The sequence below is a fragment of the Tachysurus vachellii genome, chromosome 22 (assembly GCF_030014155.1).
Source record: "Tachysurus vachellii isolate PV-2020 chromosome 22, HZAU_Pvac_v1, whole genome shotgun sequence".
Classification (NCBI taxonomy): Eukaryota; Metazoa; Chordata; class Actinopteri; order Siluriformes; family Bagridae; genus Tachysurus; species Tachysurus vachellii.
The window spans coordinates 5,926,522-5,946,195 of NC_083481.1; the positions used below are offsets into that span (position 1 = coordinate 5,926,522).

A 19,674-nucleotide genomic window follows, 5' to 3' on the forward strand; every position below is an offset into this window, starting at 1 on the left:
TTAAAAAGCAAAAACGAAGTTTTTCTGTCTGTCCATTTATTGCTTGGTGTTAGAATTCTGCTTTATTTCAGTGAAAATAGTGTTTCTAGTCGAATAGTTGAATTTTTCCCGTTGTTTTGGTATGCTGCATGTGTAGACACATAAACAATTTATATATTTATAAATATTTAAATATTAGGCTCCTCCCTGCCCCCTGTACCAAGGGTTCTCGAACAGTAGTCTTTATGCATTCTAGCTTCTTAGTTACATGATTAGCTTTTTTCCTTGCTTGTCCGTTTGCTTATTTTTGTCTTTTTGAGAAAAGAGGAGTCTGTTTAACATAAGAAAGGCATGACATGGTATACCGTGGATACATGGATTATTTGTACACTTCATGTACAGGTTTAAATGGAGGCTTGCAGTGTTGTATTGCTTTTACAGGACGCAATATATCACTGTTTTTCACAAATAGCCTGTTAGTTTAGCAGTCAACCCCTTTAACACATATTCTCAGCTGACATCAAGCCCTTTTCTAGGCTTTCAAATCTCTTTGATGGATAATTTTTGTGAAATCAAACATGTGCTCTGGAAGACGATGAAATTGTATGACAAGGCTACAAATTAGCATAGAGAGTGACAGCAAGTTGAAGAGTTGGGAGAAAAATGTGGTGCTCAACACACCATGGAGGTCTTCCATCATAGTAATTTAGAGGCGCAGCTCTCGGTGTGACACACTCATTATTGTTGTTTACTCTCCAAGCATGTGGCCTTATATGGCGATGTTTGTTTCGTCAAGCACTGCACGTTGTTTCCACACCCACTGCTGTACTTGAGTCGCAAAGTTACAGAATTTAGGAAAGGTGCTAGTCTTGCCTATAAGGCATGACAGATCCAAAGGCTAATCAAAATTAATAGTGCCTTATTGAAATTCACTGGCTTTGGATCCATCCTGAGGGAACAGAGTGAATGGGAGTTGGAAAATTAGTTTGTTGCATTAAATGATCACGCAAATCTTTGTTCTGTGTCATATTGAAGATACATTCTGGGGAAAAGATTTGGGATGGTCTCCAGGATGCATGCACAAAAACATTATATAGATACAGTCAAAGACGAGTAATGTTATTTTCCACATTTCCCCTGGTTGTCCAGATTATTTTATGTGATCATGTTCTGTAAAGCCAAAAGTTACATTTTTGATGGGAACGAATTTTTATCCATCCATCCATCCATCCATCCATCCATCCTTCCATCCATTCATTTTCTATATTGTTTATCCTGCACAAGGTCACAGTGAGAAAGGAGCCATCACAGGCCACAATCACTCTCTCACACTCTATAGCCAATTAAGAGATGCCAATCACCCAGCCTACAAGGCATGTTTTGGACTGGAGGAGTAAACCCTCAGGAGAACATGCATACTTTGTGCACAAAGGGTGAAGGCAGGAATCCAGACCCCAGCCCTGTAGGTGTTAACCATCCTTATACATATATCTTACAGATTATTATATTCTCTTATAGACCATTCAAGACACTTGTAGTCTCTTATAGTTCTATATAGACCTATATAGAACCTTATACACCCTTATAGACTCATATAAATTCACAGAGCCTTGTAGATACTTGCACAGCCTTATAGACCTGTTTAGAACATTACAGATTCTTACATACCCTTATAGACACTTTAAAAGCTCATCCACACCCCTTTGTAGACCCTCGATAGATGCTTGTAGGAATGAAATGCAATCTGTAAGTCTATAATGATACTAATCAGTGCCAAACATCCCCTAAACGTCACTATTTTATAAAGTTCTTATAATTTCTTAAATATTTTATTGTACTCCATTTCAAACTCTGACAATACTTGGTTTCATTTTGGTTTTGGCATGAGATGATAGAAAAAGTCCTCCCTGGAGTGTCTTTGTTCTCATAAAAAAAAAATGAAAAATCTCTTTCTTTCCACAGAATATAATAAAGTCATCACCAACTTTGTCAATTTGGACCTGGGGTAATTTTCTAATAGTCAAAGTAAATTAAGGTTTGATCTTTCCACACATATAAATTCAGTGAGGGCAAAAATTTAACGTAATAATTACATCATCTTTTAAAACCGATCCAATATGCGTGGACCTGAATACAGTCAATCTGTACTGAGCAAAATTATCATAAAGAGAAACAAAAAATAATGTATTACAGTGAGTCTTTATCACTATCTTATCCCTGGATTCATCTTGGGTTAATTGTGTGTTTGCTCTAGGTTCTCCTGTTTTCTTCCACCTCCTGAAATTATATCAATAGAGATTATGCTTTCAAAATTACAATTAGTTGAGACTAGAGACCCCGGGACGTGTCCCCACCTTGCGGCCAGTCCCCATCCTACGCCCCACAAGTGCATCATGATATTTTTTGTATAGAAAGCTTTAAAAAAAAAAAAACCCTGACGATCCCAAATCTCCTTATAATTAGACTGCAGATACGGGATAAGCTTTTTGTGGTCTCTGTTACTGATACTGTGTGTACACAAAAGTAATTCTCTTATCTAATTCTCAAATAGGACTTACATGTTTTTCCATGATGCTGGTTAAGAACAGAATCTGAATTGAGGCAGATGGCCTTAAATCCACACCATGTCAGCGACGCGGGGGTAAAAACAGACCCAAATGCAGGATAGCTAAAATAAACTGGTTTATTAACTAAAAAAACACAAAACAGGAACGAAGACTCGACAAACGACATGACAAGGGACGAGACAAAAGACGACAAGGATTCCACGGCTAAATAGATATGACAATTAACACATGAGGAAGAGCTGTGCAGAGGCGGGGAGGAAGAGACAAGGGTGGGGCAGACACGTGAACACAGAGCATAAACAAAAGCACATGGCCAAAGCCCAGGCTGGATCCTGACACACCAAGCTTTAGAAGTTTGACAATCTCTGAAATCTTGAATTTCTGGCTCAAGGTTTTGTCACAGATGTTGTAATGTATTTTACAGCAGTTGCAAGTGAGTAAGGGGATACTGAGAATTAAATAAAGGCAGCTATATCATAGCCAACCTGAACCAATGTGTTATTTGCTTTCTTCTCTTTTGGAGGGCGGTGACTCCCAACCTCTTTCATTTCCTTTCTCGACTCGGTATTATTATTGCGTCTGACAGAATGCAGCCCTGTGTCACCTCTATATTGAATATTTAGCTGAAGGCGAGGGATTATTGAACACATTAGGAAAAAATAGCCAGGGGATACTTCGGCATCGATTATACATCCAACATCTCTACCAAGCACTTCTTATAACTTCATCTGAAAGCTTTTGTGATAAAGATCATGTTTCTGTAGCCTTCTGTCTCGCTTTGTCACAAGCCAAACACACACCGAACCGTCCATGCTGTTACGCTTCATACTGTGTGCAGAATACGAATAAAGCAAAGTTATGCAATACTTTGTAAGCATTTGGAGGCTGTGTGTTCACATGGCAGAATGTCCCCTGCCGAGAAGAGACGATTAAATACATCACTCATAGTTTCATTATATAACTCACAAAACAATGAGTGCACTAAGCAGCATGATAAATCAGTTTCTGTGATTATTTCTTAAATAAAATATGCTTCTGCTGCATTTTTACCATGTTGTGACCCAGGTTTTGTGACCCTTTTTATACAATTTGTCAAAAAAGGAGGCCAAAAAATTAAATTACTGTCCGTTTTGTTGTGTCCAATTCAACAACGAATTTATTTGCATTGTCAAACTCCACAGAGGTGCTTTATGGCTCATATCAAAATAGACACTCAAGACTTTAAGAATATGTAGTTGGTTTTTTCATACAAATTCTATCTATCTATCTATCTATCTATCTATCTATCTATCTATCTATCTATCTATCTATCTATCTATCTATCTATCTTATTAGTGTGCTTAGCAAAAATAACCTTGCATATTGGAGTAAATTCGACTATTATTATTATTATTATTATTATTATTATTATTATTAATAATAATAATAATAATAATAATAATAATAATAATAAGAGGTGAAATCCCCTTCTTTTTGGTTTGCCTTAGTTCTGGTTTAGTTCTTTTTTTCTCATAATTTTTTTCTCCATGTGTGATTTACTTTTTAGATTCCTCAGATCAGCTACGCATCCACAGCTCCAGAGCTGAGTGACGATCGCCGCTATGATTTCTTCTCACGTGTGGTTCCACCGGACTCCTTCCAGGCCCAGGCCATGGTGGATATTGTGAAGGCTATGGGTTGGAATTATGTCTCAACTGTAGCCTCGGAAGGCAGCTATGGGGAGAAGGGAGTGGAGGCCTTCATGCAGATCTCACGAGAAGCGGGTGAGCCATCTAAACTTTTGAACTTTTTTTTATTTCTACCACAGGAATTTTTTATTTAATAGGAAATGACACTCCAGTGACTACAGTAAGTCTACGTTTCATTTTTGTTGTTGTTTAAATTTTTTTTTTTTTTTTTTTTAGAAAAGCACTATATATATAGTACAAAAAACAGGATGAAATATATATACAGTTTTGAACTCAGTAATACTGTAAACTTTAAATTTAATATAATTAAAGTAAATAAAAAAGGGAGGCTATGTAGAAAACAATCTCCACAACTTATCTATATATACATATATTACATATTAAATATTATTATATATACTTAAATCCACAATTTATTGTCTGATGGAGCAAATATCAGGAAAAGCAGCAACAACACCCAGTATTATTAGATTATTGTTATATTCTGATACTTTCTTTTATTCTCAGCTTTTTCCAGCAAATGATTCAAAATTGGACTTTGCTTAAAAAAGTCTTATTATTATTTATATAATAATAATCTAATAATACTAGGTGTTGTTGCTGCTTTTCCTGACATTTGCTCCATCAGACACAAAATTATGGGAGTGGATTTAACTGTCACTGATGTCAGTAATAGAGATAAATCTTTCTTTAAAGGGTCTTGGATATAATGTGTTCAGTCACTCAAATGTCATATCAAACAAAGTTCTCCACACCCTAGGGATAATTTCACCCAGCACCATTATTAGTGAATAAAGCTAATGTTTCAGACTTAGCATGCTGCTTTTAGAGCCTAAAGTACATCCCAAGTTTAAAATGCCATGAAAATATTGACTTGACAAAGGCATATATTGTATTAAACTCTATAATAGCCTCTAATAGTAATCACAATGCTTTGAAAATAATTTAATAATTTGGCTAAAGCTTGAGAATTTACATTTCTTAGATTCTTAAATTATTAATTTTTAAGGAAAATGTCATTAAAGAATATTATCCATTGTCTAATAATAAACATTTGTAAGTGTTGTCAATTAATCTTATTTTGTAACAATAAAAAAAAGCTGTTAGCAGTTAATCCAGCAAAAGATTTTTTATTATAATTAATCCAAACAAAGTTTATTGTAATCGGTATGTATTTGTTTTTCAAAAAGAAGTGGGCACAAAAAAAATGATTATCCCATCTGACAATAAAAACACTATTACTTGCAGTGTCACGCTAGAAACTGCAAAGACTGAGCTATGTGCTATTTAACATATAGTAAGCTAGTAAGCCTTAAGTCTATAAAGTGAAACAAAGAAATATATTATTATGTATGTATTATATTATAGTTAATATTTTCCTGTAACACATTTTTTTACATAGTTTTTACATCCTCAACAAAAAGTCAGCAAGTTGTTACGTTAGCTAACATTTTGCCTGTAAGGTAAGAATGTGGTGATTTGTCTTGGAACTGCATCTAAATGACATTTGAGACTTTGAAAGTAACATCTTAACTCCATGATATGTCTAACTGTGGGGTGACAACACTTTGTATAAGCAGGAGTTATTTGATGGCTTGAAGCTGGAATGTTTTTTGCTTACATACGAGTGTTTATGTTATTCAGAGAAGATCAGCCATCCATCTATCCTACTGTATGTAACACCTAACGCAAGGTCACTGGGAACCTGAAGCCTATTTTAGAGGACTCAGGGCACAAGGTGGGGGACACCCTGGATGGATTTGCCAACCCATTGCAGAGCACAATCACACACAGTCACAGCCTACAACTCATGTCTTTGGGCTGGGGGAGGAAACTGGAGAACCCAGATTAAACCCTCTAAACCATGTGGAGAACAATCTCGGCTTACACAGGAAATGCGTGGTTTAAGAATGTAAATAAGTTTTTTGTTTTTCTGGTTGTTGAACGATCTTTTCCATTATGAGCTTTAATTTTTAACTAGAGTTTTAACCAAACTTGATAGAAGAGAAGATAAAACACATCCAAAAATCTATTTTGTTCAATTGATATTAAATACAAAATCAGTCGTACTCAGGAAAAGCAATCAGGAAAACAGACACAACTATATATATATTCCAGGAAGTGAACAGGAAATGAGGATCTGATTCTAAAGAGTGCGCTATTAGGACAGGGTTATGTCCTGGACTGTTGTGTTTGTCCCAGACATCGATTAGTCCACTCCGGATTTATATGTAATTACCAAAGACATTATGCGGATCAGACTAAGTTCCTGCTAATTGTTTTACTTGCAGAATAATCTGTCATACTTCCATAGAGATTCTTTGTTGGAGCCGAGCTAGCAAGTTATTGGAATCAGTGCCACATCAGCTTCCCTGCTTGAAAGACTGAGCTCTTCTGGCACATTTTGTTGGTCTTAAATGAGTGATGATTCACCCGACAATCTCAAGGTGCATGCTTTACTTTTTTGTACACAGTATGCTACTACACTTTATTTTCTGCCTTGTAATCAAAACCCGGAGCATTAATCATTAGTGCAGGCAAACATTTCTTTTGAAATATGTTCATCGCTACAGCCTTGGGCAACAAAAACGTCAACAACGTGTGCGGAGAAAAGAATAAGATGAAATTACCTCCTGATTATCCCTATTATGTTTGGAGGACAGAGTCTGCAGGACTCTTTGCCAGTGAAATAAATCAGTTTTATATTTGACAGCATGCAAGCTGTCCTTTGAGTTAATACTTAATGCTCATGAATAGAAATAATAATAGTTGTTATTGTTAATAATATGCTTACTCCAAGAAGTGATGCTATGTTTTTTTGTTATATATTCGCTATATAGTACATGCAATCTTCATCTCCCACGAGGCTGATCATTATAACCTCATAGCATTTCGTTCTTTTGCTCTCCAACCTACTAAAGCTAGATTGTTCCTCACTGTGCTCACAGCTATATTGAGTGTATTATTAAGGCTGTTATTCTTGAGCATCACATTGTCTTGGCTAGCCAGAGCATTAAACAGTATAGCATGTAACATCTGTATATGTTACATCTGTATATACATATAAAAGCATTTCATTTCTACATTTAATTTTCACATTATACATTTAGCAATTATTCCCAAATAGAATAGCTTAAATTAGGCAAACATGGAGCTGTATTGTGCAAATTGAGATAGACTTTAGTTAGGGATCAGTTTTAACCAGTGTTTAAAATGTATTTAAATTCAAACTTTTGTGATGTGAATCAATGGATGAATAAATGAATAAGCGAATCGAAATATTAAACACAAGACTAGATAGATACATTTACAGCATTTAGCAGACAACCTTATCCAGAGTGACTTACAACTGAGGGTTAAGGGCCTTGCTCAGGGGCCCAGCAGTGGCAGCTTGGTGGACCTGGGGTTCGAACCCATAACCTTCCGATCAGTAGCCCAACACCTTAACCACTGAGCTACCACATCCCCTAGATACGATAGATAGATAGATAGATAGATCGATAGATAAGGGTTTAACACAATGCCATGATTTGTATTCGTTTATTTCTTAAAATATTTATAGGAGGAAAAAACTCATTTCCTTCACAGTTTCAACAACAAATAAGACAGTTACTGTATAATGCAGTGATGTCTTTCCAAATTCAAGCTTCTTGCAAGCTGTTCTTTAAAACTCCATATTAATGAAGAAACCATATGTGGTGGGACTTTTAATAAAATGCTAAAAAGCTATATTTGGGAAGTCTTAGCTCTGTTTAATAAATGGATGAGATAGCTGCATAGACAAAACGGCCTTCAATTAATTCACCAGCCAAAGTTTTTAAAGTCGACGCACCGGTAATGAATTTTTCCTGCTGAAAATATAGTAGTATGACCAATTTTAATGAATTCTTTGCGAGTCTATTGATCATCTACTGTGTTCCTTCCAGTTTTACATTCTTCAATGCTCAGCACATTTTCTTAATTAGATCTACTCAGTTTAACTTGAAGAATGTATCTGTACTATCTATATTACCATGACAGTAGGGAGCTTACGTTTGGTTTATACCTTGTCCTACCTTTTTCTTTTTCAAGTCTTGATACAAGCCTTTTTGCCACTTCAAATTGTTCCTATTGCAGGTTTGGAAGCCTGTCAGTCCTTTTTTATTTTATAGCAAGGTTTAGGCTAACTCTGAATGTAAGAACCAAAGAGTCAGAGGTGGCAGTTAGCTCTGAGGGGCAGTATGAAGCAGCTCTTTCAAATGGGCTGACAGAGCAGACATTGTGGGTGGAAAAACTCTGACAAGGACTGCCAGAAGACATTTTTCAGTCGTTCAACAACATAAGAGGATACCTAGTGAAGTGAAGACATGCAATATCATTTTGACACCTGAAGCATAACTCATAGATGTGATGCATTTGTTCTAGAGCCCTGGGCTTAATCCAAGTTGAACTGAGTTGCACAGTAAATCAAATGGGAGTTCATTAAGCAAAGACATAAATGGACCAAATTTGTGTTTTTATCTCAAAATAAATCCAAATATGCCCCTTTTCCACCAGAAAGAACCGGGTGCTGGTTCAGAGCTAGTGCTCGTGCTGGTTCAAAGCTGGTTCCACTGGCGAGCCTTCTAAGAACCGGTTTGCCTTTCCATGGGCTAGAGAGTCATCACAGAGCCGAGTCTGACGTCACTGTATACGTCTCATTTTCCCAGAAACGTTAGCGCAGCAGCGGCAAACACAAACACAACATCAACAATGGCAGATGTTGCTTTACTGTTAATGCTCATGGCTTTGCGAACCTACATTGGCATCCAAACGTGTCCAACGTGTACGTGCAGCTCCATGTAATTTGTATAAACGGAGATTGCACTCGAGAAAGTACATAACGTTATTTTATCATTAACACAGAAAAAAGTTAGCCTTAGCATGTAGCTACTTACTATCATGTGTGCTGATAATTGATCATATTGCGGTAAAGTAAAAGTGTATTAAACATTAGTATACTTAAGGTACATTATCAAATGCGCTAACAGTAGCCCTGCCCACAGCCCCTAATGCAAGTAGTTCTTAAGTCTAGACCAGCAACGTTTTGGTGCTACTTAAGAACCACTTTTCCTGGTTCAGAGCCGGTGCTTTGGGTGTCAAAAAACACAGAACTGGTTTTAAATTAGGCTCTGGCTCCAAACCAGCACTCAAACTGCCTACAGTAGGTGGAAAAGGGGCAATATAGAGTATATCTCAGTTTGGAACCTATCCTATGAATATTGTGCTACAGCTTTAAACTTACAGGTTGCAAATGAATTTGTGTTTACTCCAGAGTTATCCACAATGTCATTTTCACTGATAAATTTGACAAGCATGTTATCTGTTGTGGCATGCCAGAAGTCTGTCTTCCCCGTCATATTATCCACACCTAGCTTGCATCCAGGTATTTGTCAGCCGGTATTTGTCATCTAAACTTTGCTTGCCAGGGATGGGCTTGGCTCCTACTGTGAAACCAATATTAGTTTATTTGTTTAGTGAATCATTACGGGATCATCCGGATTAAAACAGATGTGCCTGATATTAAAGAGCTTCATTTGCTTATTGCATTATAATGCATGTGAATGCCAAATCCTCTACTGTTTATTGCTTTTATTGATTTCACACACTCAGGTTAGTGACAAAGCACCACATATATTGGATAAGTACTGTATAAGCACAAGTATTAAAGCAAAAGTATAAACATTTGGAAATTCTTGTTCAGTAGAATACATTTGTGCCTTTGAGGACTCTTCAACCCTTCTATATCTGATGATATATTTATATGCAATCTTCCTCTTCAGAATTTGTGATCATAAATAACTGCAGATCCTGCCTTGATGCCCGATGACGCCTGGGATAGGCACAGGCTCCCCGTGACCCGAGGTAGTTCGGATAAGCGGTAGAAGATGAGTGAGTGAGTGAAATAACTGCAGTGGGGACACGGTGGCTTAGTGGTTAGCACGTTCGCCTCGCACCTCCAGGGTCGGGGTTTGATTCCTGCCTCCACCTTGTGTGTGTGGAGTTTGCATGTTCTCCCCATGCCTTGGGGGTTGCCTCTGGGTACTCCGGTTTCCTCCCCAGTCCAAAGACATGCATGGTAGGTTGATTGGCATCTCTGGAAAAATTGTCCCTAGTGTGTGATTGCGTGAGTGAATGGGTGTGTGTGTGTGTGCCCTGTGATGGGTTGGCACTCCGTCCAGGGTGTATCCTGCCTTGGTGCCCGATGACGCCTGAGATCAGGCGTCAGCCTGAGAGGCACAGGCTCCCCGAGGTAGTTCGGATAAGGGGTAGAAGATGAATGAATGAATGAATAACTGAAGTGAAATGCAAAGGTTCCTAGGTTTGACAGGTTCAATGTGGTAACTGTAAAACAGCTCCTTGGAATCATCCTTACCTTCTCAGCCTTATGGCAAGTCATGGTTTTGTGCCATGGCATATTCTTGCTGGCATATAATTTGATTATTCAGCAATTTTCAATAGTCTACAATGTTTTCGGCCCATAGGCACAATGAATGCACATGTTTGGATGTGGTAGACATCTTGGTTTTTGGACTGTTTAGACCAACTTCTGTTTAGATGACACATCAAGTACTATATGGGGGCACTTAGATATTGCAAGATCTATTGTGTTTTTGTGGGAAACAATGCCCCGCATGTTTTGTTGGGCTCCCTAGGGTACCCTTGGATTTTTGAAGGAATCATCCTCATCTTATCCAGCTTTACATACTTCACCTCCAACTTCTGATTTGGGGATACATCTCGCTGGTTTATAAAAGTTACTTAATGATTCAAAGACATTTTTGAACTTGTTCACAAAAATACTACATTACATTGCTTGCATTTTTGCTTGTCTAGCAAAATCTTCAAAGCCAAGTCTATAAGGTCTTATATTTCTCTTTATTCATTCATTCATTAATTCATTCATTAATTCATTTTCTACCTTTTATCCGAACTATTCTTGGGTCACGGGGAGCCTGTGCCTATCTCAGGCGTCATTGGGCATCAAGGCAGGATACACCCTGGACGGAGTGCCAACCCATCGCAGGACACACACACACTCTCATTCACTCACGCAATCACACACTACGGACAATTTTCCAGAGATGCCAATCAACCTGCCATGCATGTCTTTGGACCGGGGGAGGAAACCGGAGTACCCGGAGGAAACCCCCTAGGCACGGGGAGAACATGCAAACTCCACACACACAATGTGGAGGCGGGAATCGAACCCCCAACCCTGGAGGTGTGAGGCGAACGTGCTAACCACTAAGCCACCATGCCTCCCCCCCTATTTCTCTTTAATTTAATTAAAATATTTTGTTCTTCAAAACAATGGTTGGTTAAAGATTAGAAACTTTGACTTTGACCTTGGGTAAACCCGTTCAAAAGAAGATTCAAATGCCACGTCTCTTTTTTGCAATGGAAGGATGACATTTGAATGGCCACTAATGCACAGTGATTTGTCAGTCAGTTGGTTATCTACTGTACATAAATGGGTGGCAGTCAAGCACTTAGCAATCTTCTGCAAATGCACTGCTGCAATCAGCAAAGCTTGGGAGGTTAGGATTTTTTTTTCATACCTCCAACTCTGACTGTGACTAAAATGTGAAAAGGTTTTGATATTGTGCAACATGAATGAACCTGTCAAAGTTAATGACTTCCCAAGGGCTAACTATTTTAGTCTTTATTAATGTTGCAAGGCTTTGTCTTTATGAGAGAGGTGACTGTGCATGATAGATAGCTAGAGAAGTGTTTATACGATTTAATGCAAGTATTTCAAGTACAGTACAGTATATTGGAAAGGAAACTGAAAGAAAGAAAGAAAGAGGAGCACAGTTGTGGAGTCAGGCACATATCCTGCAAAAGCTTATTTTTGTTAATTATCCTTGTCCTGATAAAATTAAATAATCTGTCTAAGGTCACATAGATATTATCGTTCTTAAAGTTTATCACATTATGTGATGGCTTTTTTTCCCACAATGATGGAAACATTATCAAGACCAGGCTATCTGATTTTTATGTCTCTTTGCGTAATTACGACTCATGTGTAGACACTCCATTTAGCCTGCTGTTAGTTTAAATCTGTGACCTGAACCAGTTTCTTATGTCTCCTGGAGCAAGAAATTTGAGTATTCTTTCAACTGGTCCTGCAATAACAAGCATATCATTTACTTTTTTTTTAGGTTACTAATACAAGTCTTTGTACACATACAAATTGTTTTTTTCCCTAATAGAAAAAGTAGCTGTTGACATTATTGATTGTTGACTTTCTATATTAATGTTCCTATATTATAGCATTCAATATCAGGATCTCAGGAAACCTCAGCAAAAATGTCCATACTTTATTCCCCATAAAGAATTGAATGCATCTTCTCATTGCTGACATGGCAGAACAAAAGTATATTTTTTTCCTAAGAATTAAGAGATAAACAGGATTTGATCATATATTCTGACATTTACATCATTGCCTTACAAAAGCTTTTGAGTAGCCTGTTGATTTTTAAAATAATGAAACATCAAAATGCAAAGAACGAAGATAAATCGGACTCTAATCATTACGTTCTTAGTCAAAAAAATACAGAATTTTTATTCAACATTCCACCAAAATCTTGATTTGAATAATTAAGAAGAACTTTGTTAATCTGTTAATATTTTCTACTCATTTTTTTTCTAAGGAACCACATGACGGCCCATTCTGAATATTAAATAAATCCTTGTTGGGTGGTGTAATACAATTCAACACTAATGCATCAAGTTTACAATTTTCATGTAACAGTACAGTCTGGAGTATGATATTTTGCCACATCGATATAATATACCACAAATACCGATGTAAGAAACATTGCACATTTTAACGGTTTATTTCTTGTTCTCACTTATGTTATGTGTAAAACACAGCTTGTCATTTAACCCCAAAACCTCCTCTATTCTGGAGACTTTCCTGCGCTGCTAAAATGACCAAAGCACTGGGGCTGTAAGAACAGAGCTCACAACAGTGACTCTATCGATAAATGTTAAATAACCTTTCTGTATCTGTGTATTAGTCTTGAATTCCATAGTGAGTAGATATCAATTCATCATAACATTTGAGCTCTATTTCTCTATTAATTTTCAAAGTCAAATTTGATGGCTCTCCTTTATGAGTTCTTCTGCTTCTTCAGTTAAGTTCTCATTTTCTCAAATAACAGCTTTTTTTTATACCTTTCTTTTCATTTGATATCAAATGGGAGAAGAAAGGTTTCTAGTTCTGTCAGACTATTTGAACATACTGTTTTTTTTGGGTTTTTTTTAAAACCACCATAATTATTTGTAGGAGTGTTTGCTGATCTGTGGAAATAAAATTCTGTCATATAAGTAAGTCAACAGTCAGTTCTCAAGTTGATATGTTAGTATTGGGGGAAATGGTCAAGCAGAAAAATGTAGGCAACTTTGACAAGGGCCAAATTTAATGGCTAGACGACTGGGTAAGAACGTCTCCAAACGTCTCCAAAGTGGTTACGACCCACCAAAAATGGTTTAAAATAGAACAAGTGGTGAACTTGTCAACAGGATCATGATTGCCCAAGCCTCACTGATGTGGTTCAATCCTGCAGAACTGCTAATGTAACACAAATTGCTAAAGAAGTTTATGCTGGCTTTGATAGAAAGGTGTCAGAACACACAATATATCACAGCTTGCAGTGTATGTGGCTATGTAGCCACAAACTGGTCAGAGTGACCCTGCAAACCCCTGTGCACTGCTAAAAGAGCCTACAATCAGCACACAAACATCAAAACAAAGTCCACTGAGTAATGGAAGATAGTAGCCTGTTCTGATGAATCATGTGTTCTTTTACATCCTTACTTGGGGAGGACAAGACATGAGCACTATGGGAAGAAGGCAAGCTGGAGGATGTGATGGCAATATGATGCTCTGGGCAACATTTTAGTGAGAAACCTTGATTCCTGTCATTCATGTTCATATTCATGTTGTTGCAAAACTTTACCCCTTCATGGAAATGGTATTTTTTAATAGCACTTACCTCAGTCAGCAGAATAAAAGAGCAACAATGCAAAATGTTCAGAAATGCTTTAAGGAACATGAAAATGTATTCAATGTGTTTTTATTTTTTCAAGTTCAAGTTTCACCTATTATTTTTTTATACATAGAGTCATGCACAGTATGTTCACTGTAGTGAAATCCCTTGCAGCAAGATCCAGTGTTGTGTTTATAGACAATATCATGAATTCATTGACGTCAAGGCTAAACAGCATGGCGTGAATAGACTATACAATATACAAAAGACTATACATGAATAGTCATGTATAATATGTGCAAATTTGAGTGCAAGAATACAAGAGTCAATAATGAGTAATTTGCATAACATAGTAAGACATAAGGGATGGCATCGATAGATAGATAGATAGATAGATAGATAGATAGATAGATAGATAGATAGATAGATAGATAGATAGATAGATTGATTGATTGATTGATTGATCCCAATCGACATTCAAGCATCCAGAAACAACATACAGAAAAACAAGATTATCACAACACAGTAACAACGCACACCCCACCCCACCACACCCCACCCTATGATAGCACCCCCAAGCTTGAAAAATACAATACAATATTACACACTTGTCTAAGTGTGTTACCCGGTTAGCCTATTCGATGCCCATAAAGTGCAGTAAGCACGTGGGTAGTCTGTACATTGTGTTCTCATTTTGGAACTGGATGCTTGGCAGGAAGTAACTTTTCATAAAAAAGGTTCCTCACATGCTACAATAGCATTTTACAGAATTTGTGTTTGTGTGGCTCAGAGGTCATTATACTGTAGCTAATAGAATGCAGCCACCGTGGGTAATATTTTCAGTCTGTTCTCATTCGGCAACAAGAGTATGATGTTGAAGGAGGAAGTTTGGTGCATAGTTCAACCCAATGGAGTTGAGGTCAGGGTTCTGTGCAGTTCTTACAAGCTCTTGAACAAGTGGGATTGTCATCCTGGGCCTTATATTTGGGTCCCATAGTTTCGCATTACATATAACTTAGTGATACGTTTGGAGAAGGCCTACATATAGAGAGGATGGTTTAGCGGTCATCTATCATCATGCACATCAAATCATTATTACACAAGCCACAGGAATCAGCTACTGTCTTGTTTTTTTTAATAAGGTTATTTGTAATAATAATGCCTTTAGTTATTGTTGTTTACCATTCAGCCAGGAACTGCTGATATAGGAAATACTACTTAGAGGAGTGCATGAACTTGCATTTGGCATCTTTTTAATGTCTCTATCTGAGTCTGCAACACCTCCGGGTGCTTATGTTTTTTATCACTACAGAACAAAGCTCAGCTGTTTGAAATTTCTTTTAACATTGGGGGTGGTTTCAGTTAGAGAGATTTTTGTCCTCAGGTGTTTAAATGAGTCAGGCTCTCCCTCATTTCCATGAGGTCAGGACTTATCGTAACATACTTGTATTTCATTCAGCTCTCACTAATATTGTGCAAATAAATAAAATGCTTTATTCAGTGCCTTGAAATAACCTCCAGGTTTTTTTTTTTTTTACTTTTCCTATAAATAATTAAGAGTGGTACTCCACCAGTGCTGGGTAATGCCTCTCCTTTTGAAGACAGATTAAGTGGGTTACATTTGAGAAAGTTCATTGCTTCATATGAATCATTTCTACAATTAGTGTCACCCACTCCTCCTGCCTGAGACAGTTTCTCTGAATGGAAGGTCGCTGTTTTTAATTTCACAGATCTTTTGCTTCAAATTTCCTCAAACACACCTCAGGGAAAAAAATGGGATGCTTTATGATTTGTAGTCAACCTGAAGTCTCAAGCCTCAAATCGAGCAATATCCAAGGCTTCTAAGAGCTCTAACCACCAAATAAAATATCCTGTGAATGACAATTATTTTAAGTAAAATGTCTGCAGATGGATATTACAGTAGTTGTTAGTGAGTCATTCATGTGGCCATGACTGGGGAACAAGTAACAGCTTTATATCGTGTACAGTCCAGCGATGAATAAAGAAATCGTGCCATGTTTTTTCCAGATCCTCATAAGGAAGCAGGGTATCGACAGATCAGCCGAGGGCAAAGCCTTGCTCGATACAATATTCATCTGCTTTTATAACCTTTTCCCCCAGTTGTCAGTGCCAGTGTCAGAGATGTTGTACACACAGGGGGAATTCACCGCCACTGTGCCCTATTAAGAGAGCTAATATGTTGCCATCTGTGACTTTCCTGCTGGTGAACACGAGCAAGCCAGAGGAGGTTTTGTATGCACGTTTCATTTCCTGCAGAGATGGTGGCCCTAATCACTTCAGTGTCAGTAGATAATGACAGGTTAATGAGATGTGAGGTACCTTAGGCCAAATTTTTTATCTTACTGCTCCTCCCTAATCGATAGGTGCCCCAGGTATTAGTCCTGACATCTGCACTGGAATCAGTAATACATTAACAAAAGGGGTCACGGTGTGACGATGCATAGACTCACATTGAAGATCATCAGATTGTAAACCTGGTTTATACGTGATGCGTGAACAAATGTGTGGATGCAGGATAAATTGTTTGCATACTCCAATGTGTTAGTGCTGATTCCAAGTTCATATAAAATGTGAGGGTTGGATCAGATCAGGGAGGGCATCCTGCATAAAATCTGTGCCAAATCAAAATATGCGGGTCGATTGATCTGCTGTGGTTACTAAGAACAGAGAGCAGCTGAAGGACAAACACAATAAAAAATCCTGTGCTCCACCTTCAATTCCATAAATATTTGAATGGACATTTTATCTCATATAATACAATGAAATTTTTGACATATACTTTTGTATTTTTGTCACACACACTCACCGGCCACTTTATTAGGTACACCTATCCAACTGCTCGTTAACGCAAATTTCTAATCAGCCAATCACATGGCAGCAACTCAATGCATTTAGGCATGTAGACATGGTCAAGACGATCTGCTGCAGTTCAAACCGAGCGTCAGAATGGGGAAGAAAGGTGATTTAAGTGACTTTGAACATGGCATGGTTGTTGGTGCCAGACGGGCTGGTCTGAGTATTTCAGAAACTGCTGATTTACTGGGATTTTCAGGCAGAGCCATCTCTAGGGTTTACAGAGAATGGTCCGAAAAAGAGAAAATATCCTGTGATCAACAAGGCATTTGCGCACACAGAACTGCCGCTTGTTGATGCCAGAGGTCAGAGGAGAATGGCCAGACTGGTTCGAGCTGATAGAAAGGCAACAGTAACTCCAAAAACCACTCGTTACATTAGAGGTATGCAGAAGAGCATCTCTGAACACACAACAAGTAGAACCTCGAGGCGGATGGGCTACAGCAGCAGAAGACCACACCGGTACAAGTAAGGTGTACCTAATAAATATCTCTAATAAATAGTACCTAATAAATAGTATATCTCTATACAGCCCCATATAATTTATTTGCTGCTACATGTTTATTTATTACAGTGAAAAACACATGAAACACATATACCTAAGATTTGATTATTTGATTATTTGAGCCTCACTGTGGATCCAGTCTAAAATGGGAGCATTGGGTGTGATATAAAGGTGATATATTGTGGGGAGATGCAAGATGGAATGCTACTTCATCACACATATTAAAACAGATGGCCATTTTAGAGTAACCAGCCCACCTACTGGTATATTTTTGGAAGTTTGGGGGTAAAAGAGATTCCAGGGCAAACCCATGTACAGTAAGAAAAGCTGGGAACACCAGGGACCCTGGAGGTGTCAGATGGAAACACTACCCACCGGATGATTTACACCACTGCAAAAATCCAATCTGGTAAATTTAATTGAACGTTTATGATTTTATAGCCAATTTTCTTTAATGTTTTTATCATTATTTTTATTGTTTTTACAGCTACACAACATTGTTAGGGAGCCCAATAAGCTCAGTGGAGCACAAGATAAAATTTCACCTCAACCATGTGAGAGTGTTTATGGCTGGAGCAAGGCAAATCCCAGATCATTTGTGTGTTTGATGGAGAAAGCATATAAACTTCTCAACTGGAAGCTGCTGTTTTTTTTTTCCAAGAAATGGAATTTGTACCTTATTTGTGGATGACATGTTCAGCATTGTATTGTATTGTCACACTCCAAAGTGGTGTGTTTCTTTTACCTAGCTCATTAGGGGCAATATATTCATAGAAAGTTCCCAAAAAAAGAAAACGCATTATCTTTAAAGTAATAAAGATATCAAACCCATTTCTGTTCTATGAGATGCTTCAAGTGCCATGTTAGAGGATTCTGTATTCTGTGAAGTGTAGTCGAACCCTGTCGAAGTGACAGTTACAGTCTGAGGTAAAATTGTTCCTTTACTGTTTGTGCTTTGTGATAGTTTTATTATTATTATTTTTTATTAACTTTAAAAATGAGGTAGAAAAATAGAGGCTAGTAAGGAAATGGCTATTTATAGATGAAAACTATATACTGTAGATTAAACTTTAAAGATGATTTAAATGTTCAAAAACATTACATTTAACCAGTATTAAGAGGTAGAAACAATTATTTGCATTGGAAAACTGCTGTGGTATAAGAGGAACAAAACTTCAGGAAATACTCCAAGTAATGTACATAGTTTATGTCAGTTTATCACTGAGACTTTGTAGAAATTGGTCAAATTTAGATATCAATAGTCAGAATATTTCAGAGGTGCAGGTCTCCATAGCTCAAACATGGTACAGTGATACCTCGAGATACGAGTGCTTTGACATACGAATTTTTTGAGATAAGAGCTGTGATTCGACCAAATTATTGTCTTGATATACGAGCAAATTTCTGAGATACGAGCATATGAGCCGCCGCCGCCGAAACAAAGATCCCCAACAACCACATGTGCTCTGTTTCCCCCGCCTCAGCTTCCCGCGTCTCACTCGGTTAAATCCGGCTTTCCACTGCACACGACAAACGACGGCCGATAAACCGGAAGTCATTCAATTCCTATGGAGAGTCGCAAAGGCGCTGCGTGAGGTGCCGAAAAATCCGTAATTTTCGGATCCGTTTTGAGCGTTGGATCCGTTAAAAAATTTTACTTGTGTGACCGCATCTGATATACCGACCGGACAGGTTTTTATTAAAACTACCGGCAGATGTTAGTGAGGAAAGAGTGACAAAAAAGGCAAAAACAAGTGAAGAGAAAAGTGATGAAGAAAATTAAGCAAAATTAATGTAAAGAGAACAGAAATTGTAGCAATTAAGTTCAGTTAAGTTAAGAGAATTTCAGTTCTGTCTGGACCACTTTGTCAAAAGAGAATTTATTAGATGATATGCATACAGTTGGTGTTTGGCGATAGGGTTCTGTTCTGGACAAAAATCCACGCGCCCGTCTGTGCGCATGCATGGTCAGAGCTGGGAGAGCAGCGACTAGAAAATAGAATAAACCCCCCGTATAACAGAACCACTAATCATGCATAGTATTA

The 19,674-nt window shown here is 37.6% G+C and overlaps 1 protein-coding gene across 1 annotated transcript in view; it reads left to right on the forward strand.

Annotated features, from left to right (window-relative positions):
* Nucleotides 1-19,674, forward strand: part of LOC132837926 (metabotropic glutamate receptor 7) — a 218,721-nt gene that overhangs the window by 68,586 nt on the left and 130,461 nt on the right. Inside the window, exon 2 of the mRNA XM_060857929.1 lies at nt 4,093-4,309. Coding sequence (XP_060713912.1) covers nt 4,093-4,309 — 217 coding nt within the window. The remainder of the gene's footprint in view (nt 1-4,092; nt 4,310-19,674) is intronic.